At 33.9% G+C, this 22,890-nt stretch overlaps 3 protein-coding genes across 4 annotated transcripts; 1 reads left to right on the top strand and 2 right to left on the bottom strand.

Annotated features, from left to right (window-relative positions):
* The first annotated feature begins 4,872 nt into the window (after nucleotides 1–4,872).
* LOC145956237 (uncharacterized) lies at nucleotides 4,873–6,948 on the top strand. Its single transcript, XM_083071805.1, has one exon. It carries the CDS (start codon nucleotides 4,873–4,875, stop codon nucleotides 6,946–6,948), a length of 2,076 nt encoding a protein of 691 aa, XP_082927931.1.
* A 6,168-nt stretch (nucleotides 6,949–13,116) lies between these two features.
* Nucleotides 13,117–18,141, bottom strand: LOC109803272 (uncharacterized). Its single transcript, XM_020364777.3, has 7 exons — nucleotides 17,242–18,141; nucleotides 16,826–16,969; nucleotides 15,709–15,781; nucleotides 15,257–15,362; nucleotides 15,062–15,158; nucleotides 13,661–13,756; nucleotides 13,117–13,581 (listed from the first exon to the last, which is right to left on the bottom strand). The coding sequence occupies exons 1-7, from the start codon at nucleotides 17,749–17,751 to the stop codon at nucleotides 13,426–13,428; spliced, it is 1,182 nt and encodes a 393-aa protein (XP_020220366.1). The 5' UTR covers nucleotides 17,752–18,141; the 3' UTR covers nucleotides 13,117–13,425.
* Nucleotides 18,142–18,289: 148 nt separating this feature from the next.
* LOC109803273 (putative plastid-lipid-associated protein 4, chloroplastic) lies at nucleotides 18,290–21,667 on the bottom strand. 2 transcript variants are annotated; one of them, XM_020364778.3, is made up of 6 exons: nucleotides 21,319–21,665; nucleotides 21,073–21,186; nucleotides 20,413–20,511; nucleotides 19,459–19,533; nucleotides 18,840–18,907; nucleotides 18,290–18,629 (listed from the first exon to the last, which is right to left on the bottom strand). In XM_020364778.3, the coding sequence occupies exons 1-6, from the start codon at nucleotides 21,604–21,606 to the stop codon at nucleotides 18,557–18,559; spliced, it is 717 nt and encodes a 238-aa protein (XP_020220367.1). In that variant the 5' UTR covers nucleotides 21,607–21,665; the 3' UTR covers nucleotides 18,290–18,556. The 2 variants fall into 2 exon arrangements, with proteins under 2 accessions (XP_020220367.1, XP_020220368.1); XM_020364779.3 differs by lacking the exon at nucleotides 18,840–18,907 and having other exon boundaries at nucleotides 21,319–21,667.
* Nucleotides 21,668–22,890: the final 1,223 nt, after the last annotated feature.

Here is a 22,890-nt window from a genome sequence, read left to right on the forward strand (position 1 = left end):
TCCTGCAAAAAAAATTTACAGGAAATTTTCCTGCAAAAAAAATTCGCAGGAAACTTTCCTGCAAATTTTTTCGCAAGAAATTCTGCAGGAATATTTTTTACGAAAAAATTAAAAAAATTACTATAAATTCTATATTTTAAGAATTCATAATCTTTTATTTTCATGCCTCATACATAATCTTTTAAATTCTAAGATTGTAGATTATAAACCTAACACTCAACCATACAATTCAACTTGTAAGGTAAGTGTTGCCCTAACTTATATACTCTTTAATTGTTTTATTTTCAATCGATGTGGGACTTGAAGATTTTTTAAAATATTAAACTTATGAATTTAAATATATTTTTTTTATTTTTTCTGCGAATTAAAATTTGCAGGAAAATTCGCAGGAAAAGTTACCTGCAAAATTTTTCTACCATTTAGTAAACATTACTTGCGAATTTATTTTTGCAAAAAAATCTGCAAGAAACAAAATAAAATTTTTACAATATTTTCTGCAAATTTTTACCATGGAAATTTTTTTTCCATGATTATTAAAATTGTAGCAAAATTCGTAAGAAATATCTGTAAATTATTTTTTGCAGGAAAATTCGCAAAAAATTTATGCGAATATTTTTTTGTAGGAAAATTCACAAAAAAATTCTGCGAATATTTTTTGCAGGAAATTTCGCAAAAACTTTCTACGAATATTTTTGTGTAGGAAAATTTGTAAAAAAATGACACTTTTCTATATAGAAACTAACTTTGATTTTGAAGTATTGGAATTTAATGAGCACAAATTTTTTTTTCTCTTAAACTAAAGGTCAATTAATATTTTAATTGAATAAATAAAAAATGTTGAATCTTATTTGTAATTGGGAGTAACATGTAATATGGGCAACCTAAGTTCGAATCCCTGTTATCATTGTAATTTTTATATAAAAATAAAAAAATTTATTTGTAACAAAAAAATACCACACTCGTATATCAGTTAATATGTTTAACTCTATTAAACATTACGTCAATTTAATTTTATTTATTTTTAATAAAAAAATATAATTCTTTTCAATCAAGTTAATTTGTATCTATACTTATTATAAAAAATATATTTTATTTTCGTATACACAATTTTTAAATTATTTTATTCTTAAATTTTTAAATAATAAAGATAATATTAAAAATTAATTAAACTCAAGACTTGAATAAAAATCTTAAAATTTAAAGACTAAACATAATATCAATTAATATTAATATTTTTAAATAAATATAGAAACACGAAATTATTCAATTCACTAATAAGAATAAAGTAGTTACATGAATACTTTTTAAATTAATTTATTGGCCTGCTATATTTTATTTTCTTCTTTTTTTCTTCATAATTGTCTTATTTTTTTAATAAGATTAACAATATCCGTATATAATTGAGTCTTTTAAAATATTAATCAAAGTTTAAAAAAAATCTAGTTCCTCTAAAAATGAAGGAACTGCACTTTAGAAGATAAAATATAATAATAATTACTAATTAATATTATAATTAATTTTTTATTTTATTTTACAAAAATTGATTTTGTCACAAATTTTAATTATTTATTTTTTTTAATATATAATCAACAAATATGAGTGCACTTTGTCCTTTAAACTACACTCCTTATTTTAGAAAAGCCAAATCCAAATAAAATACATTAATCAAAGTTTTGATTTTAACTATATTATACACAAGCCATAAAAAAAAACTGCATTATATACACAAAATATTTTATTCTCAACCTACGAAAAATATCTAATTAAAATGGATGACAAACACTTTTGTGTATTTTGATAATATAAATACTATTTTACTTTTAAATCAATGGTCATTCAATGTTATTTTTAATATATATATATATATATATATATATATATATATATATTTATTTATTGATATCACTCTTTTCTTATTTTCCTTTCTTTAATAGTGAGATTGGATTCATAGATTTTTAATCTCAATATGATCAATGAAAAAAAAAACAACTTTCACTGGAGAAAAAAAAAGTCATGTCATAAAACATTATATAGTAATATAATACTTGTCATTAAAAACTATTTTTATCTATATTATAAATAAAATATATGTTGATATATTGTTAAAATATGTAAGCATAAATTATATGTTATTGAATTTTCTTCAAAATTAACACTAAAATTATATGTAACTATAAGTCATTATATATAACATTTTTTATATTGTTATTTCTTTCGCTTTTTATTATAATAGAATATACTTGTAAAATATTTGGAAAAAATAATAAATTAAAAGAGAATATTCTACTATATACAAGTCTAAATTTAATATAGAAAAAATTCATTAATCCCTCGTCAAGCCTTTGTGAGAGATTGCTTTCTTTGCTATTCTCTCACTATTTTACTATGAATTTGTGAAGGACTATTTTCCTTGCAAAACCCTTGCTAATTAGTAACTAATTTACGACCAATTTTTTCTTCTCGTTATAGCCAATAGTTATTTAGTAAGGGGATATTGACCTCGCAAAATACTTGCAAAATTGTTTACTTAAACAAAAAATGAACCTTTCATTTAACGAGGATGGTATTTTGTTAAAACTCCCTCGTAAGTGAGTTATGTAATAATTCCCTTACAAATCTCTCACCAATCTCTTATAAAATAGCTAGAGATTTGATTCCTTGTTGATCCTTTGCAAAATAGCAGGGGAGTATGAAATTACATATTAAGTATCTTACAATTCCTTCATAAATCCCTCACAAATTTAGGGATTAAATCCCTCTTACTAACCATCTTTAAATTTGAGGAACATATTACTTTGGTACATGTTTTATATAACATGTTTGGTGTTTTCTCTACTATTGTCCAATAGTATACAACCACATATATTTAATTGACACATCATTTAGTACATAATTAAATATCATATATTTGTTAATGGTGCAACTAAGTCTTTATAAATTATTACTAACTCTTTTAATTTTTATCATTATGTTTTTTATTCTAATGCTTTTTTTTCTTCTCTTTTTAAGTCTAAATAATTTTTCAAATTTTTTAAATAACTATTTATTTTTAATTATTAAAATACTAATTAATTAAAAATTATTAAAATTGTTATAATTTCTAAAGTTTTAATTGAAAAACATAAAATAAACATATAAATATATATTAATAACTTTACTTGGTTCCTCGTACGTGTATGAATATGTTTTTATTTTTATTTTTTTATAATATTACTTTCTACTTTTTTTTACAGATTACTTTATGTTATTTTAAATTATTAATATATTATCAATGTAGTAATTTTTTTAATTTATAGTATTGATCTACTATTATTTTTTTATTTGAATTATATATATAGTTACAACTGATTCCATTCAAATAATTATTTTAAAGATTAAGATATTAATTAAAATCAAAATTCTAAAAATTAAGATACAATTTCATATATATTAATAATTAGACCGTACATAAATATGTATAAATTTTTTTATTTTTGAGAATTTTTAATTTTTATAAATTTTGTTAATTATATTTATTATTATTATTATTATAATATTTATAAAAATTTTAAAGATATTCATTTTGTTTTACATATTTATTATTATTAAGAGATAATATGTGCATTTTTTTATAGTTTATTTTATTTTACAATATTTTTCTATTATTTTAGATATTTTAAATTATATTATAACTATAGAAACATTTTATTTTTTATTTTGATTTTACTTTTATTAAGGTTATAATATTTATTTAATTTTAATATTTTATCAATATTGTTGTATTCATAGATTTTATTTTTACCAGTGGGATTGAGGTACTTCATGCCTCTATAGTTTATTTAATAAAATTGTTTAAAAATTATTAATGTTTGATATATTAATTAGTGTTGTATTTGGTCTTTAAACCTAAAAGTGTTGAGTTTGACTTTTTTGTAAGAATGATTAATTTTTAAAATTATTTTTTATTATTTAAAAAATTAAAATCGTTTAAAAGATATTTATATCAAATGAGATAATCTCCTTTATTATATGTAATAGATTACAATAAATGGTCATTCAATGTTACTTTTGAATATATATATATACAGAGAGAGAGATAAAATATATATTTTTATTGATACCACTCTTTTCTTATATTTCTTTCTTTAATAGTGAGATTGGATTCATAAATTTTTAACCTAAATATGATCATTGGAAAAAGAGAAGAAAAAAAATAACTTCCACTAAAAACACGTTTAAGCAAGGTCGAGGGTTCGAATCCTGTCTTGTGTATGCAGTCGCGTTAAATCTTGGGGTCAGTTATCCCACCCTTTGAGGTGCTTCCAACGTAGCGAGGAGAATCACTACTATCAGCGGTGGATACTGCAGGGACGAACAAAAAAAAAAGACATGTGATAACACTTATTATATAGTGACACAATATTTGTTACTAAAAATTACTTTTACCTATATTATAAATAAAATACATGTTGGTATATTGCTAAAATTTGTAAGCATAGATTATATGTTATTGAATTTCATTCAAAATCAACACTAAAATTGTGTGTAGTTATATGACAAATAGATTTATACATACACTACACATATTATATCTATAATAACACTTTTTATATGTCACTATATGATACACTTCCAAATGCGAGGCCCGTTAGAAAGGCCCAAAAGCCACTTAAGTTTCAGGATTATATATGAGGCCCTAAATATTTCCTTTTTCCTAAAGTCTCAACCGGCCCATTATATTGTAACAGCTCTAGGGTTATTACAAGTATTTAAAGACAGAAGAGATGTAAGGGAAGGGAATGAATGAATATTTTCTCAGTTTTATAATTCCTTCTTTTATCTTAGAATTTATAGTAGTGTAACCCTAACAATCTGGTGCTTTCATTTACCCTCATGCCTCCTAAAACCACCAAAGACCTGGAAGAGGCCATCCAAGCCATGGCTGACAACCTCCTTCAATACCAAAACCAGCAAGAGCAACGATTGGATCAACTTAATTCTTCCATGACTACTCGTCATGATGCTCTTACCGGTGCCCTTTCTTCGTTGATGGATAAGGTGGCCGCCCTCTCCCTACCCCAACAGAATACAACCGCTGATTCCTTGGGCTCTATGGGGTTCGCTTCCCCTACCGTGTTCCAGGTATCACCTTCTGGCACTGTCCATAACTCCACACCTCCTGGTTTTGTTTCCCCTACCCATGCCTTTACCCCATTTCCACCTCCCCATATTTCACATTCCACTGCCAACCCTTTTCACCATTCACAACCTCCTACGTTTCACTCCCAACCTCACCCACCTCCCTTACGTCTTCCCAAGCTCCACTTACTTCCCTTTGATGGTTCCTCCCCTCTCGATTGGCTCTTTCAAGCGGAACAATTTTTTGCATTTCACCATACACCTCCTGAGCAACGTCTCTCCATGGTTGCTTTTTATATGACCGGTGATGCCCTTTCTTGGTACAAATGGCTCCATCAGAATAATCAACTTTATGATTGGGATTCTTTCACCCGCGCCTTGGAATTACGATTTGGACCCTCTACTTATGAAAATCATATGGCTGCTCTTTTCAAGTTGCACCAAACAGGGTCATTGGCTGATTACCAACTTAATTTTGAACGCCTCTCCAACAAGGTTTTTGGGTTGCCACCTGAAGCTCTTCTTAACAGCTTTATTTCCGGTCTCATTCCAGAGATTCGGGTTGAACTAGCCCTTCTACGGCCTCTTAATGTGTCTCAAGCCATGGGACTTGCTAAACTGGTAGAGGCTAAACTCAAAGATTCCAAACCTAAGCCCAACCCTAGACCATTTTCCAAAGTTCACTCTCCTTCCTTTAACCCTACCACCACACCCTCCCCATCCCTTTCCTCTTCCACCACAACCTTACCCGTTAAGAAAGTCACCCCTTCCCAACTACAAGAGCGGCGCACTCTTGGCTTATTCTATTATTGTGATGAAAAATACCACAATGGTCACCGTTGTCAACCCAAACAGTTTAATCTCCTTTTGGTTGATGAGGAGGATTGCGCATTTCCTCTTTCTTCCCCTACCGCACCATCCATACCCCTTCCTTCTTCCCCAACAGACCCACCTCTCATCCATCTCCAACTTTCTCCACAAGCCCTTAATGGTTCCAAATCCCCTCAAACTCTTCGCTTTCACGGTTCAATATCTGGCCATTCCGTTACCGTTCTAATTGATACCGGAAGTTCACATAACATAATGCAACCTCGTCTGGCCCTTCACCTTGGCTTACCCACTTCCCCTACTCCCACCTTCCCAGTCATGGTTGGAAATGGTGACTTCATTTATTGCAATGGTTTTTGCCCCAATGTTCCCCTTACCCTTCAAACTCACACCTTTACCCTCCCATTTTACCTTTTACTTATACAAGGGGCTGATCTGGTCCTCGGCATGGCTTGGCTCAGCACTCTCGGACCCATCATTTCTGATTTTGCTGTTCCGTGCATGTCCTTTACCCATAAGGATTCAACCATCACCCTCACCGGGTCTACTTCTTCCACCCCAATGCCTTCCACCTTCAACCAATTTTGCCATTACCTTCACCATGACTCCGTTACATCTCTTCACATCCTCACCTCTAATCCCATAACCCCAACTCCATCACTGCCTCCTTCCCTTGAGTCCCTGTCTCCCGATATTAAGGAACTATTACACACTCACTCCAAAGTTTTTGAGTCACCCCAGGGCCTTCCCCCACCTCGCCCCCATGACCATGCAATACCATTATTACCCAACTCTAGCCCAGTTCGTGTTCGCCCTTACCGTTACCCACACACTCAAAAAGAAACTATCTCCCAAATTGTGGCTGATTTACTTTCTGACGGCCTAATTACCCCAAGCCATAGCCCTTTTTCTTCCCCGGTTATACTGGTGCAAAAAAAAGATAATACCTGGCGTTTTTGTGTTGATTACCGTGCTTTAAATGCTATTACAATCAAAGACTGATTTCCCATTCCCACCATTGATGAGTTACTAGATGAATTGGGTCACGCTACTATATTTTCTAAGATTGACTTACGCTCCGGTTACCATCAAATCCGGGTTCGACCAGAAGACACACATAAGACTGCCTTTCGCACTCATGATGGCCATTATGAGTTTTTGGTGATGCCTTTTGGGCTTACCAATGCTCCTTCTACCTTCCAAGCTGCTATGAATGATCTATTGCGACCTTTTTTACGTCGTTTTGTTCTTGTTTTTTTTGATGACATATTGGTTTTCAGTTCCTCATATGCGGACCATTTGGTTCATTTAGATTCAGTTTTACAATTATTGAGTACTAATTGTTTTTATGCTAAATTCGTCAAGTGCTCCTTTGCTGTTCCTAGTGTTGCGTATCTAGGCCATATCATCTCTTCTGAAGGGGTTCATCCTGATCCGGACAAGATCAGAGCCATCTTCGAATGGCCTCCTCCGCACTCCCTCACCACACTCCGCGGGTTTTTGGGCCTCACTGGATTTTATCGTCGTTTTATTCGACACTATGCTACTTTAGCCGCACCCCTCACTGATATTCTCCGTGGTACCACTCCATTTCATTGGGATTCAAGTACAGAGGATGCATTTACAAAATTAAAAGGGGCCCTAACTACGTCGTCGGTGCTTGCCTTGCCAGACTTCTCCAAGCCTTTTGACCTTGAAACCGATGCCTCCGCAACAGCCATTGGTGCCGTTCTTCTGCAGAATGGTCATCCCCTTGCATATTTTAGCAAGAAGTTGTGCGCCAAGATGTGGCTTGCCTCAGCCTACGCTAGAGAGATGTACGCAATCACTGAAGCTGTAAAAAAATGGCGTCAATATTTGCTGGGCAATCATTTTCGTATTTTTACAGATCAACAGAGCCTCAGGCACATGTTAACACAGGTTTATCAAACTCCTGAACAACAAAGATGGGCATTCAAATTACAAGGGTTTTCATTTGAGATTCATTACAAACCTGGAAGATCAAACCGGGTTGCAGATGCTCTCTCTCGTGCCCCTTCAGCATCGGAAGCTTTATTCCTCCACATTTCCACACCAATTCCATCTATCATTGAGGAACTCATGAACTTTTACCAATCTGATCCTACCGGTATTGCATGTTGGCAGCAACACTCCATCTCACCCGGATCTGATTCCGATTACCACGCCACTAGAGGACTAATCTTCCACCGCAACCGTATTTTTGTTCCGGATGTGCTTCATCTTCGTCGACGGTTGCTCCATGAATTTCATGCCACCCCCTCAGCGGGTCATTCAGGGTCCAAAGCCACCCTTGCTCGTCTTGCAGGATCCTTCTCATGGCCGTCTATGTCTCATGATGTCAAAACCTTCATTCGCGAATGCCAATCCTGCCAACATAACAAATCAATCCATAACAAAAAGGCTGGGCTCTTGCAGCCATTACCTCAACCTCGACGGGTGTGGGAGGATATCAATATGGATTTTGTGACTCACCTTCCGTCATCCTTCGGTCACACCGTGGTCTGGGTTGTTGTTGACCGCTTGTCCAAATACGCGCACTTCTTGGCGCTTCCTACCAAGTTCTCAGCAGCAGCGCTCGCAAATCGTTTTGCCACCGACGTTTATAGACTTCACGGCACCCCTCGCTCCATAGTGTCCGACAGAGACTCCATCTTCCTCAGCCAGTTTTGGCGTGAGTTCTTTCGGATCCAAGGCACTACCTTGAAGTTTTCGACAGCTTACCATCCAGAAACTGATGGTCAAACGGAGGTCGTGAACCGTTCCCTCTCTGCCTATCTACGTTGTGTTGCAGGTGATATTCCCCGTCGTTGGTATTCCGTGCTTCATTTGGCGGAGTTCTGGTACAATACTTCGTACCACTCCGCTATCGGCACCACTCCTTTTCAAGCCCTTTACGGTCGCCCTCCGCCGGCAGTTCGGGACTACATTCTTGAATCTTCTACAGACACGGCTGTTGAGTCCCTTCTCCAAGATCGCGCCACGAACCTGCGCATAATTAAAGAGCAAATGCGTCGCACCCAACAGCGAATGAGGGACCAAGCAAATAAGGGTCGTATCAACGTTACCTTTGAAGTGGGTGACTGGGTCCTTTTAAAGACGCATCCGTACCGCCAACGCTCCTTAGCTAGGCCCATATCCCACAAATTGGGTCGCCGTTATCATGGACCGTTCCAAGTCATCCGCCGTATCGGAGCGGTGGCCTACGAACTCGCTCTTCCTGAGCAAGCTCGCCTCCACCCTGTGTTCCATGTGTCCTTGCTCCGGCGTTTCCACGGTGTACCCCCATCAACAACCCCTTCATCTTTTGTTCCGAGAGAAGCTTCTGCGACTCCAAATGAAGCTTTGGCTTTGAACGATCTTCAAATGCCACTTGACAATTCACATGCAAGCTCTTCGCCTTCCACACAACACGTGGGCACAGCTGGCAACCACTCACATGACACAATTCATCCTCCACCCTTAGATGCACCCTTGATCCGTGGCAATGGTCTCAACTCTCAATCTCCACCACTCGTTCCATCTCAATTCCCACCTACAACAATTAATGCACCTAACCCCACTAAGACCCCCAACCTGCCAGATTCTTCACGTGTCTTGGAGGACCAAGACAATTCTCATGGAATGGGCATTGATACACTTCCAAATGCGAGGCCCGTTAGAAAGGCCCAAAAGCCACTTAAGTTTCAGGATTATATATGAGGCCCTAAATATTTCCTTTTTCCTAAAGTCTCAACCGGCCCATTATATTGTAACCTAGCTCTAGGGTTATTACAAGTATTTAAAGACAGAAGAGATGTAAGGGAAGGGAATGAATGAATATTTTCTCAGTTTTATAATTCCTTCTTTTATCTTAGAATTTATAGTAGTGTAACCCTAACAATATATGTAACATTTTCCATAATATTCTTTGTAACACTTTTTCATTATAATAAAACATAAAATATTTGAAAAAAAAAATAAATTAAAAAAGAATATTTTACTACGTAGATGTCTAAATTTGGTACAGAAAAATTCAGCCCTCATTATTTAGTGTACTGAATTCTGTCATTTGTGCTAATAATTATCATTAGTTCATCTACAAACGCGTCTGTGAATCTCTTCCGTTCTCATATTAGTGCTAGAACAATAATAGTTACGTAGAAATTAAAATTATATAGAATTTTGTATTTTTTTATATTAATTACAATGACAACAACATAATTTAAATTTTGAATATATTATTTCAACTTCCCATTACTACTAAGTTGACTTCGGTGATTCATTATATATGAAATTTTGTTAAGCGTCAATGGTGATAATTTTCCTATGAATGGATCAATATCAATTCATTGAGCTGCAGGAAGTAAGGAACAATAACAACATTACATTCATATATAAATGGGGAAGGAACAAGAACAAATTCTCTGCTAATATTTTTCAGTTTCATTCATTAATTCTATGATTATCGGTGTTTTAAGCACGTCAATTTGTTCTGCTCGTGGGGGAATGGACAAAAGATTACTGTCCGCGTATACCAAAAAACTTCTGTGTAGTTCTGATGTTTCTATGAATCAGGAATCCAATGCTGCAACCGCAGCCCTCAAAGCCAATGGTTGTTAAACAAGTGGAGGCACATGCAATCATCCATATTCCTTTAAAGTTTGAAAATGTATATAAAAGGTACAACTTGGCCATCATAACAAGCAAAGACAAAAGTTTATGCCTGTAACAAAAAAGAGAAAAGTAAAATAATAACAGTACATACTCCACTTTTTATGTTCCAGTTTGGTGGTTGACTTGCACCAACCAAAATCAATAAAATATAATCAAAGTAATCAAAAGAGAACTAGGGCATGATCAACATATAAGTGTATAAGGTTCTGCAACACGTTGATTCAATGATTCCACCCCAGATCGATCTTAGCTCCACTTGAATGAAAAACGAAAACTAATTAAGTACCTTCAAATAATCATGATATCATGTCTACTAACAAACAGGCCAAGAAAAAAATCTTGCTTCTTCAGTTAAGTGTTTTCATCAAAGCAAGGAAGGATAAGCATTGTGCTTCTGATTAATTAATATGAACCTGCAAAATGTTCAAAAACAAGACACATTAGATATTAAGTGCATATTGGATGCATCCAAGCAAGAATCATATGTTAATTTTAATGGAAAAACAACTAATAGTTGCTTCCTTGATCCACATCAAGTGGCATCAGATGTGTTACCAAACACACACTGAAATGTCTAAGAAATTGTTTTGCATTGGAACCAAAAGTGGCATTCTATTATATATCTTTGAAAACTCAAGTGAAAGATCTGGAAGAAGTTTCTACAATGTATGGTTGAGCCCTAAAAGAGGTTTCTCAGAGACAGATACACAGAGCCCGTTTGGCATACTGGTCACCTCCAAATTGCCATCATGTGGCCATCAATGGAGGTGGACAGAATGCCAAAATGTCTATGGAACAAGACCTCTGAGAAACCCTAGAGAGCAAAGGAAAAGCACAAACACAAGGAAATGGAAATATTGTGGCTTAAGTTTACTGAAGAGAAAGGTTGTAATTAATAAAGAAATATGAGGAAGAAACAACAAAGTTTTGTATCATTGTATTTTGAATTTAGGAGTAGCTTTTTGTAGAAAGAGGGTGCATCAGCGTGCATGGAGTTGTACGATCTGTGGGGATATGGTGGGCGCTTATGTTGCAATAAAGATAAAAGACTTTCTATTAATTCAACCTTGGTTTTGTCAGCATAAGTTTACATGTAAAATCTGCTTATATTTGTGTAAGACATTGAAAATTCAGGTGAAGCTATATTGAAACTTGGCTTTGTAGGGTATTATTTATGTTGCACCTGGTTGCAGAAATGTGCCTTTGGTTTCCCTTGACTATATGATTGGCATGCGCTTTCGCTATGCTTTTTTGACTTGCTGCAAAAGGAGGATGCAAAATGTGCTGTCCATGTCTCCCACTTAGTTTATAATTACTCTGTCAACTAACTGTTATTAATTCAAACTTTTTGTTTCAATGCAAATACTACTAAAAGTCTTTTTCTGCATCAGTGAAATAGAAGAAACTACATATATGCAGCATATCATTTATAATTATTAAAGAGTATGGTATAATTCCTGTCTAGGCATTAACAAACAAATCTAATCTGCCAAAATGTTGTTGATGTTGAAGTAACTAATTAACCAATAATGAATTCTTAAACATGGTTTATGGTTATTTATGGCAAGCGGGGCACTTGTACCTTGTTTTGCCAAAATGTTGGTGACGTTTGTACAAATTCAGTCATAGTCGATTGAACCTGTAGAAAATTAAATCGGGCATTTTGGATTTTACTGATCAATAAGATCTAAACTAGACTTGTAATAATTTAGAAATATTATTATTAAAAAATTATGAAAATTGTGTTTGCAATAATTTAGAAGTAATTTTTTTAGTTGATTATAAATTTTGGGTTTATAATAATTTAGGATTATTTTATTTGGACTTTTTTATGATAGTTTCATTATTGAGTTGTAATTAACATCCAATTGTATCGAGTGTGACTTTTTACTAATGTAAGGTGGGGGAAAATTATTGATATTGAAGGTTGGTCTCCTCTGTTACCTTTTTAAAAAAGGGAACAACTCTCTTCTCATGAGTTGTAAAATGTAAGTATAAGGGATTATAAACATTTTTATAATAAGTTTTCTTGAGTAAAATCCCCATTCAGTGTAAGTTTATCACATACACTTTTTGTAACCAAATTTTTTTGAAGTTTATAGGTTTGGGCTTATAAATGAGCAACATACTCCTATTAAAAAACTAGCTAGAAAGTAGAAATCAAATTTCATCCCACATTTGTTTCCGCATCAGTATATCTCTCTCTGTCTGCGTTTATCTTGTTTTTCACAACATCACCTTTCCTTAAACAGAAAATTAAGTCAAACACAATTCTATAAATTAAAAAACAACATTAATGGAGAAAACATTAAAAAAATAATGTTGTAAGATTTCGCTGTCTTTAGTACCAAATTTTAATTCAAATCACTCATTTTCAATTTAAATGACTTCTTAGACTTAAACAAAAGGTAAAATTCTTCCTTTTGTTTTTGAATACAACAAAAAAATCCCGTTCGAGTAACTAAAGTACCATATCATTGTCATGCTCAGGTAAACTAGCAATAAATTCTATATATAATTCACTATAAATTTCAAACTACATGAACCTTCTGACTAGTAAATTTTAAATACATATACTCAATTTTTCTCTTTCTTTGCTCTAATTCTATTGCGATATACAATAAATATGAATAAACAAGAATAATACTCTCGATAGTTATGAGAACTTTTCCCTATGAGTTCTTCTTAATTTGATGCTCCATTTCAAGGAAACAATTGATTCAATGGTTTGTAGTTTCCTCGTGCATCTTCAATCAACATAATGAATTATCATTATGCAGTTCATTGTGTAAGTCTATCATCAATCTATGTTGAAATGCTACTTCCAAACGCAGGACTGTCATCTTGAACGATTACATCAACTGGGTTTTCCATTGCCCACACAGCAGCATCTAGATATCCAAGCTCAAAGAGTCGATCAAGAATTGCGTCTTCTGCTGGTTCAAGTGCCCAGTTGAAAAGCTGCAATGAATTCATGCAGAATATTAATTTACTTACCCCTAAGAAAATTATTATGTTAATTCACAGAATGCAGGGTTACCTGTCGTGGGCTACACACGTTTTCAGGATTGCAGTCTGGACTAATTCCTATCCCTTGCAATCCCAATCGACTTGCTGGGAATGCACAAACACGAACCTGTGAAAGAGGTAAATAGTCACAGTTTGAAACGTGACAATATATAAACGTCATAAATCATAGATCTGTTTAGTCACATCTGAATTGAAACACATGAATCGGAGTGCATAAGAATAAATATTTACAATCATGTCATTCACTCAAACCTGCCAAGGTTCAGTATAGTTAACTATCCTGCTATCCAGAACACCCTAACTTTTCGTTTCTTATCAGATGATCCAAGAAAGTCAGAATCATTTTTTTAGCCACCACGTTGTTACCTTAAGTCTTCAAATTAGTTATATTGAATAGGAATCACGGGGTTTCAAGTATTTCAAAGCTCATTCAAGCAGATAATCGACAGAGGAAAATGCCAAAGGATCGATTTGAAACTGGAAAGTACCTTGGAATATGAATATCCTAAAATGACATTTCCCACACTGAAGTTTACCCCTTAATCAACAAATATTGGTAGCTTATCTAGTTAAGTCATCATTTGGAACGATGGAAGTAAACAGAGAAAAACTGGAGTAAATCAGCCCATCCCATGCAACTTCACTCTTTTGGAAGAAAATAGAATGTAAAGAAATAAAAAAAATTAGGAGTTATAGCAACAAACTATTTCTAACACACTCTACTGTTTGTTTTGTTAATATTTATTGAAAATTATAAAATTGAGAGAGACAAAAATGTGTTGCTAACATTTAAAAAAAAAAAAAAAAAATATGCAGCTCACATTAAAATATTTTCTTCCCTAGACAAGTGATAAAACTGGTAGTGAAGAGAAAAGTTAATGAAATGACAAGTATACTTCTTTCCCAATTATATTTTGTTACATTGCAAAGATTTAAATGTCATTTAACAAGATCATTTTTTTCTCATTTGTCTCCATCCAAACAATAAAAGAGAAAATTAATTTTTCTTTTCATTTTCCCTCCACTCATTTTCTCTTTGCATCCAAACAAAAATGTTGTATGGGAATTTTACTCAATAACCATCCCAATCTTTGTAAGGTCTCCCAAGAAGTGACCAAACGAGTAGTGCATGCAATGCAATCATATTTTCCTTGCAAACTAGAATGATTTCTGAATTTGGCCTGGATAGATAATTTCACTGGAAATTAAAAAAGGTCTTCCAAGGAAAGAAATCCCTTAGATAATAGTATTTCATATAAGTAAATTAATAGATTGTACATTTCAGCAAAAATTAATAGAAAGTACAAGTAAAGCAACATTTTTCATAAACCTCAAAGTGCACTTAAACGGAGGTTTCAACAAATAATCAATCGATTGAATCAATAATACAATTTGTATATAGCAAAAATACCGTTTGTGCAGCAGAGGTCGGTGGCATAAACAATGTCAAACCCCCATCAATGCATAGTCGATTTCGAAACATTGTTGCTGGCCTTGGTGCAAGATATCTGGAGTGAGTATAAGTAAGTTCTAAATTTACTTAATAATTTATAACGAGTAAAAAAATCACATGCAACCAAGGAAATATAGTATACTAACAAATCACCCTGGAATAAAGGAAGAAGTAAAAACTGCATTGATGAGATCTTCCTTGGAATCAAACTGATCTACCAATAAACCTCTGGGTCTCCAAAGAAGCTGTGTCACAGCAACTGTGAAAGAAGGTACATTGTAAGGCACAACAAGACTTGAAAAATCATCACTACTAATAAAGAGAACTGTTAGGTCATTTTCAATCTTTACTTTTTGGCCCAATAGTTTAAAAAAAAGAAGCTTATTTTCTTCTTTTCTTTTCTGATAACATTATAAACTGGGGCTATAAATGTAATTTAATCGATAAGTATAAATTGTTGCAGACAACTATACACTATTTTTTCAAGTTTATCATGAGTTACTTCTACTAGTCCTAGAAAAATACAAGAAGAATTTCCAGTTTTGTTCTATGCCCAAGACAGTTCCATGACAAAAATAACTGAGGTGCTGAACATTCAGTATTACCTCGAACTCTCCCATTAGATCTTATATGGACATCATCCGGCAAAAACTTGTTAAGAATGTCACGTAGAACAGCCTGTGCATCGAGGTGAAATAAGAGAGATAAGAAGAAAAGAGAAAATGTAAGGAGAGAAAGTGATAGATGTGATGGATGATGAGATAAAAAAATGAAGAGTAAGATAGAAAGAAAATGGGGTAGAAAGAATTGAAAAGAAAGAGAAAACATATGTATAATGAGTATTCATAATACGACAAAAGAAGAAAAAAATATCAAATAAGTATTTATATGAAGTGCACACCAACGGGCCCATATACACCATGCTAGCCAATAATAAATTGAGGTGAAACAAGATACCCTTGAATCTCCAACCTCAGGCACCAAAGATATGCATAGAATGTACATTGTCACATGCATTTTTCTTTCTTTTGGGAAAACCTTCAAACCTAGACAGCAGAAATTGTTCCCCAAGTGAATGGGCACACCTACTGCTCACCAAGCACCTCAAACAAACTATTTCATAAAGAAGAGACTGCCTTACGGCACAAAAACAAGTATTGAGTTGTTTCTGAACTAGGGAAGCACATAATACACACATCAAGAGAAAGATCAATGTAAGGCTTACAAACTTGCAACAGATCATTCATAAAAATCCAATCAAGTACTGCCATCCAGACAAAAGACACGAGTTTAGGAGTTTTGGATTACTTAATTAGCTTGTGAATAAGGAATATCTAAAATTATTAGAGTGAGTAAAAAAAAAATCACACTAGAAGAGTCGTTGTCTAAATATAGCAGAAGGAATTCTTGATCACTAAATTCCTTATTTTTAATCATAAAATCCAAAGATATAAGAATTTTGAGAATGAACAGACATATCACGCAAGGTACATAGATGGTCAAGGTGGAGAAAACCCTGTAAGAATGAAGCATTTCCAACCCAAACATAGGCATTGCAATTATCAGCATTCGAGCCCACCAGACCACTCTATGTAGCATATAACATCATTTAGAAAATCACCAATAATCTATAATATCTAAATGTTACAAGAAAGAAAGACAATAAACAAGCACGAGTAACAAAGACCAAACATACAAAGTAGTCTGAGAATAGAGGAATACCCCCAGGCGAAATGCAGTCCCCCGATTCCGACAATCTTCAGCCAATAGTTTAGTAGCAAGCAGAGCTTCTTCCATACTTGCGCCAGAAGCAATCACAGCACAGACTATAGCTCCGGCAGAGGAACCAGCTAACGGTGTGGTTTCCTGCACATGCATCACAATAGTCACTCTCATTATATTAGACACTCAACAATATATAAATCCAATATATACAATAAAAGGATAATACTTACATGCAATGTTGTTGGTATCAGAATTAGAGTTTCACTTCAATTATATGCGTAATAAAAGATTTTATTAAATATCAAGGCATATTATGAAGTAAAACTTCAATTCAACATGAACTAAATACTGTAGCAAAGTTACGTCTTACCTTTGCCACCTTAATTGAAAAGAAAATATAAAAATGAACTGACCTTGATGTAACCATTTTGAATGAGAAACTTGGCAACCCCGAGATGGTAGGGGAAGAGAAGTCCGGCGGCGGAGAAGCTAAAGCCAGGGGTGGTGACGACGCGGCTATACCTATTCCGCTCCGCCTCAACGTCTTTCACTCTCTGCTCCCAAACCACGTCGGGATCGATCTCATCCTCCACCAACGCGCCGATTCTCTCTTTCTCGTACACTTTCCCAGGATTCTCGAACATGGCTACCGAAGCGGAATCGCCAGCAGGGGAGCTTACCCTGTTGCGGCTCTTAATCAGCCGCGTCGCCAGCCCCAGGAAAAGCTCGCCGGTGGCCACGGCGAAGGATTTCTTGACGGTGGCATCGTTCTCGACCCCTCCCTGAGGAGGCTGGGGTGGCGGAGAATTGGAGGCGAAGCTGAGAAATTGCGTGCGGCGACGGAGAAGAGGGGAATTAGGGTTCAGATTTGCGCAGGGGAAACGGTGAGCGTAAGCATGGGAGGAACAGATACTCGGACCCATCCCTGACCCTGCGCTGCGATACAAACACACTTTTCCTTCTGTTTATGTATGTTCTGTTTGGTTGGTTGGTTTGGTCGGTGATATAACGTTTTGATTTTTTCGTTACTATACCGATTTCCACGATGCATGTTTCTGTCTCACGCGTTATTCTCAATTGGACTTCAGGCCCACTTCAAACAAGATTGCCCAATGGGCTACAAACCCAACGCCTCAAACTATTGCCCAATACCTACACTATTGTCACCCTCCTTTTTCTCTAACTTTGCAACTTTATAATTATCTTCCAAACTTCCTTTGTTAATACTTAGGTTTCAAACAGTGATTGGATATTCTCTATCAAGTGAACTATTCTTTATTTGAGTCCCATCCCATCTTTATAAAGGTCACACAGAATTCTATATATATAAATCTGTTGGTGTATTAAGATTGCACCAAGTCTAAGATAGAGATTGAGTGGAGCCTCTACAGCACATGTGAAATTATGTTCTCTGTCCATCTACTCTTAAGACTTGATATTCAAATGAAATATACATTTAAATATTATCAAATGGATTTTACATTATTTTTAAATATAGTTTAGTTTGATTACATAAGTTGGGTCGATTAATATATGTAAATGTTTTAAAATTTTAACAAAAAAAATATACATGATACAGTAGAAAGAAAGCATAAACTGGCAGAAATTCTAGACAGACAAAGTGGACCACTTCTTGACTTGAATTTTGTTTTGGCTCAGGGATAGCTTTACTTCATGCCAGAAAAGTGAAGATTGAAGACACCACGAACGATTCTTGGAGAATCCACGTCAAAGAGGGACTCTATAGGATGGATCCACCATTTTCAAGATGAACAGATTACCTCTATTACCTCTTGATATTCTGTCAGGTTCAGGCATATAAGAAAGAAATTCAGCATGGAATTAACCCCGGCCTTGTATATGCATGAAAAATTACTATTTTGAATTTGTGTATGCTTTGAAATTGTGACAGGCAAACCCAATATTTGACCATATCCTATATTTCCATTAATAGTGAAATGAAAGGCGAGCATGTGAGACAAGGACAGTAAATTCTATATCACTGACTTACCGTAAATCTTCATCTAAATAAGTAATTTCCAACTGACCACGACCACTCCCAGGTGATTTAATAGGTATCTGTACTTAGCATAATAGACTCATTTCTCAGTAAAAAAAACTTGACGAATTGCAAAAAACAAGTGGAAGAAGAAGAATATAGAAAGAACGAAACACCATCATGGTATGAATGTTTAAGGAACATGAGAATCTTACTACTGTACAAGTGCAATAAAAACCATTTACTTTATTCTTTTAACAGTAAAACAGATTCATCAAAGCACAAACCATGGAACTCTTCAACATGATCAATTAGCTAGACTATAATAACTAGTCTGGAGTATACTGCCTGAAATGAATGTCACTCTTAGCCTAAGTTACAAAATAGCTGGTGGGGCAGTGGCACAAACACATAATACATATTTTCAAGTATAAAATGTAATTCAAGATTCATCTATGCCTTTGTTTGAGATTCTCAAGTTTTAAATTTAAATGCATTTGAGTTCATCGTAAGAAATTGCAGCTAATTGTGGAGTTTTCAACAATTTATTAGTCTTTAAGAAGTTTTCTTAATAATGACAGATAGGCGTAGGCCAAATATGAAAAGTAATTACGAGTAGTAAATCACCTACCAGACTAGCTATCTTGAAGAAGTCAAACTTGACAGCCACCCTTCTCGAGTTAAGAGGCACTAAATTCGCAATGGCCTGCAATAATAGTGGCACGATGTAGACTCCAAAGCATTGTAAATTTAATGGAGTTGAGCAGACAAATTACTGGTAAATGGTGACCAATTGTTTACCTTCTATAACTTATACTGTTAGCTCCAAATATTTGTTTATCAAAGACTTTAAAACTGGTCACTAAAATGACATATTATAACAAGCCATGCTGCAGATACTACATACATTCATACTCGAAAGAATTCAAATAAACAGCTTAAGCTCTGAAGTCTGAACTGAATGGACTCAAACCATTTTGTTGAAACTTGAAATCCCCACTTAAATTTAAGCTCAAGTGCCCAACTGAAAAAAGTAATATTTAGATCCACTGGCTGGCATGTAGTATGTATGGACAAAGAGTAACTGGAAGTGCCACTTGTAACTTAGTGCTAGAGTGGTAAAAATACATGTGTGACTCTGTGTACATATCAAGTATGCCTTAACCATTTATCTCAAACACCGAGTCCAAGATGATGTCTCTAGACTTGTCAAGCTCATGTTCATCTCAAAACAAAATCATATCAGAATAAGTTGCACTGAGAAAATCCCCAGGGTTTCTTGAATTCTTCTAGATAACAGTGAAGTGTGAACAACTCATGTCTTGGCCAGATTTTGATCCCATTTCAACTACATAAATTTACACAACTTTCACAAGAAACCACAACTGATCATATTTTGGGATGTGAAAAGTCCGTTCCATATTAAGTTTCTCTTCAACTATATGACCAGTTGATATACTTCATGAACGCCATTACATGAATAATAGCTGAAGTATAGGACAGAATTAGCATTACCTAGTATGTACAAAGTAAAAACCATATAACAAATACTTAAAATAGTGGTTAGAACTTAGAACTGTAGTACCTGGTTGTAGAACGGCCAAGTTTCTATATTTTGAGCTCTCAATGTATCCACATTAATTGCCTGATAGATCTTTCCATTTGGTCGCAAGAATTTTGGTCTCTAGGATAGATAATTCAACAATTAATTCTCTCTTTACTTAGGTAAATGAATAAAATTGAAAACGATGCAACAAAATCAGTCATATTATTCTAACAAGTGAAGAAAGAGAAAAAGGAAGAACGACTCCTGTGTGTAATTCTTGTTTGAAGTGAAATCAACTAAGGAACGATGTGACCTATATAAATCAAGCAAGATTGACTCATTCATAACTGATGTGATTTGATCTAGGTCCCAACTATGAAAATTTTCCTCAGCTACATTGAGAACTGACAAGTCATAAAAAATTCAAAATAGATAATTAGACCACAAGGAGTGGTCTCAAAATTCACATTTCCAGTACAACAAAAATGCAGCTAATTAGCACATTCTGATGAGGGTGTTGATTATATTTACTTAAAACAAAAAATGCCTTTATTATCTATGTCACAATTTCATCAGAATCTAGAACACACACATACAAGTTAATCATGAAACCTTTATTTGTTTTGTATATCAGGAAGAACAGCAAGGAAATGTAAAGGTGCAAAAGGAATCTGAATTTGTAAGCCCCTACAGACAAACCTGTGTTTGCAGAATTGATTGAGATGTTGTATACAAAAGCTCCCATTTCCCATTGAGCAAATCAGACTTGAGAGGCTCCTTAACACGATTCACAGCTTCAAGTTTACTAGCAATCTAGATAATAAGACCCACACCCACTTATAATCACTAACATGGAAACCAAAAAAGACAGTGAAACAAAATCACTTAAATTATGCACGGAACATGTAACATGTTAGTTGCTAGTTTTCACTTGAACAGTTGAACCTGGTCCACACGTTGTTGGTTCTCAGGAGTAGCCTCGGCACCTCGATCAAGGGGTGCAATTGTTTCAAAGAGCTCCAACTTGAGGCTCTGAACATCTTTGCCTTTAGTGAGAAAACCTGGGAAAAATGAAACCATGTTCCTCCACTTGCCAGAATCACCTACTTGTAATATGAGGTGTGTGGTGTTCAATTTTGGTCGTGAGGATGAGAATAGAGGATTTGGCTTTGAAGGGTTGGAATCAGTTACACATTTGAATGGAAGAGTAGCTGTGGGAGTGAAAAGAGCCATGAAGAGATGGGTTATGCTAATGCACTGCCAACCATTATAATTGGTTGTAAAGTGAACATGTGTTATGTAACTATATAATAACAAGAATTATATGTTACTGAACAATTTTATGCTCAAAATATGAAAATGATTTCAAAAGATTATATATTTCACCATATAACACTTTCATCAAAATTAACATACCACATGATTGACAAATAACTTTTTTTTTTTCCTATAGTATCATATTTGTGTATATAGAAAAATATATGTTTGAAGAGGTCTTGAAATACATCTCGTTGTGTCAAAGAATTAATCCTTTATTTCCTGTTAAGAGTACTCTTGTTAAAAAACCAAAAATAACAAAAATCAATCATGAATTCAGTTAATTAAACTTTATGACTCGACAAAATTTTAAGATAGGCCAAATCTCTCACATCTCCTAGAGTCCAACATACAGAAACCAATGGGCCTAATCATTCAGCCCACGTTTATTCCTCCAAATTTTTTCCTTCCCTATACTTTTTTCTCATTCCATCTGGTACGATACAGACACACGGTGGCACACGACTGTAAGGTACACTTGCCAATTGCTCATAGATTAGTTTAATTTTTTTTTTTCCATGGATTAAGAGCACAGGAGAACGAGTTCAAAGTTTTTTTCTATAAAAGTATTACTTAAAAAGGTATTTTCCTAATTCAAATTTTGAAAGAATTCAATGGCATGATTTATTTAAATTTTCCATAAAATAATATATATATATATTTCATTTTGAATCAGAATCACTTCATAGTTACGCAGAGTTTGAGTTAATGAAAATTTTCTCGTTATTTAAATTTTGAGATTGTTTAAAAGAGATGAATCACATTTTTATTTTCGTAACATAACACTTTTGTACTTTCATTTTCTTTATCTTATGAAAGGATTTCTCCTTTATTTATCGCAACAAAACACTCCATAATGGTGAGTAGTTGCAAATGCGATTATTCAATCCCATATCTTTATATGCTACCACTTGAAAAAAAAAAACCTTTTTAACTTTTTTTATACAAAAAAAAAAAATCCCCCTCTAACTTAAACAACTATTTAGTAGTCAAATGCAGATTTAAATGTGATTTTAATTATCATAAAATAAATAAATTTTAATTTTATCTCTGTAAATTTTTATTTTTATTTTCCATTCGTCTGAAACTTTATAAAAACTATATAAAAAAAATAGATTATAAAAGTTGCTTATTTTATAGAAATTAAAAAACATATTTAAGTCTTAAATGTAAAACTTATTTAATATCAAAAAACATTTT

The sequence above is a fragment of the Cajanus cajan genome, chromosome 1 (assembly GCF_000230855.2).
Source record: "Cajanus cajan strain Asha chromosome 1, NIPB_CcT2T_4, whole genome shotgun sequence".
Lineage (NCBI taxonomy): Eukaryota > Viridiplantae > Streptophyta > Magnoliopsida > Fabales > Fabaceae > Cajanus > Cajanus cajan.

What these genes read in the sequence shown, in the direction of transcription:
- LOC145956237 (XM_083071805.1), top strand. Translation starts at nt 4,873, where the DNA reads ATGCCTCCTAAAACCACCAAAGACCTGGAAGAGGCCATCCAAGCCATG.
- LOC109803272 (XM_020364777.3), bottom strand. Translation starts at nt 17,751, where the DNA reads ATGGGTCCGAGTATCTGTTCCTCCCATGCTTACGCTCACCGTTTCCCC. An exon ending in TTCAAAATGGTTACATCAAG is followed by an intron (nt 16,970 to 17,241) that starts GTCAGTTCATTT and finishes ATGCATGTGCAG; the next exon opens with GAAACCACACCGTTAGCTGG. An exon ending in ATCTAATGGGAGAGTTCGAG is followed by an intron (nt 15,363 to 15,708) that starts GTAATACTGAAT and finishes CTTCTTTCACAG; the next exon opens with TTGCTGTGACACAGCTTCTT.
- LOC109803273 (XM_020364778.3), bottom strand. Translation starts at nt 21,606, where the DNA reads ATGGCTCTTTTCACTCCCACAGCTACTCTTCCATTCAAATGTGTAACT. An exon ending in ACCAACAACGTGTGGACCAG is followed by an intron (nt 21,187 to 21,318) that starts GTTCAACTGTTC and finishes CTTATTATCTAG; the next exon opens with ATTGCTAGTAAACTTGAAGC. An exon ending in TATTTAGATGAAGATTTACG is followed by an intron (nt 18,630 to 18,839) that starts GTAAGTCAGTGA and finishes TGAACCTGACAG; the next exon opens with AATATCAAGAGGTAATAGAG.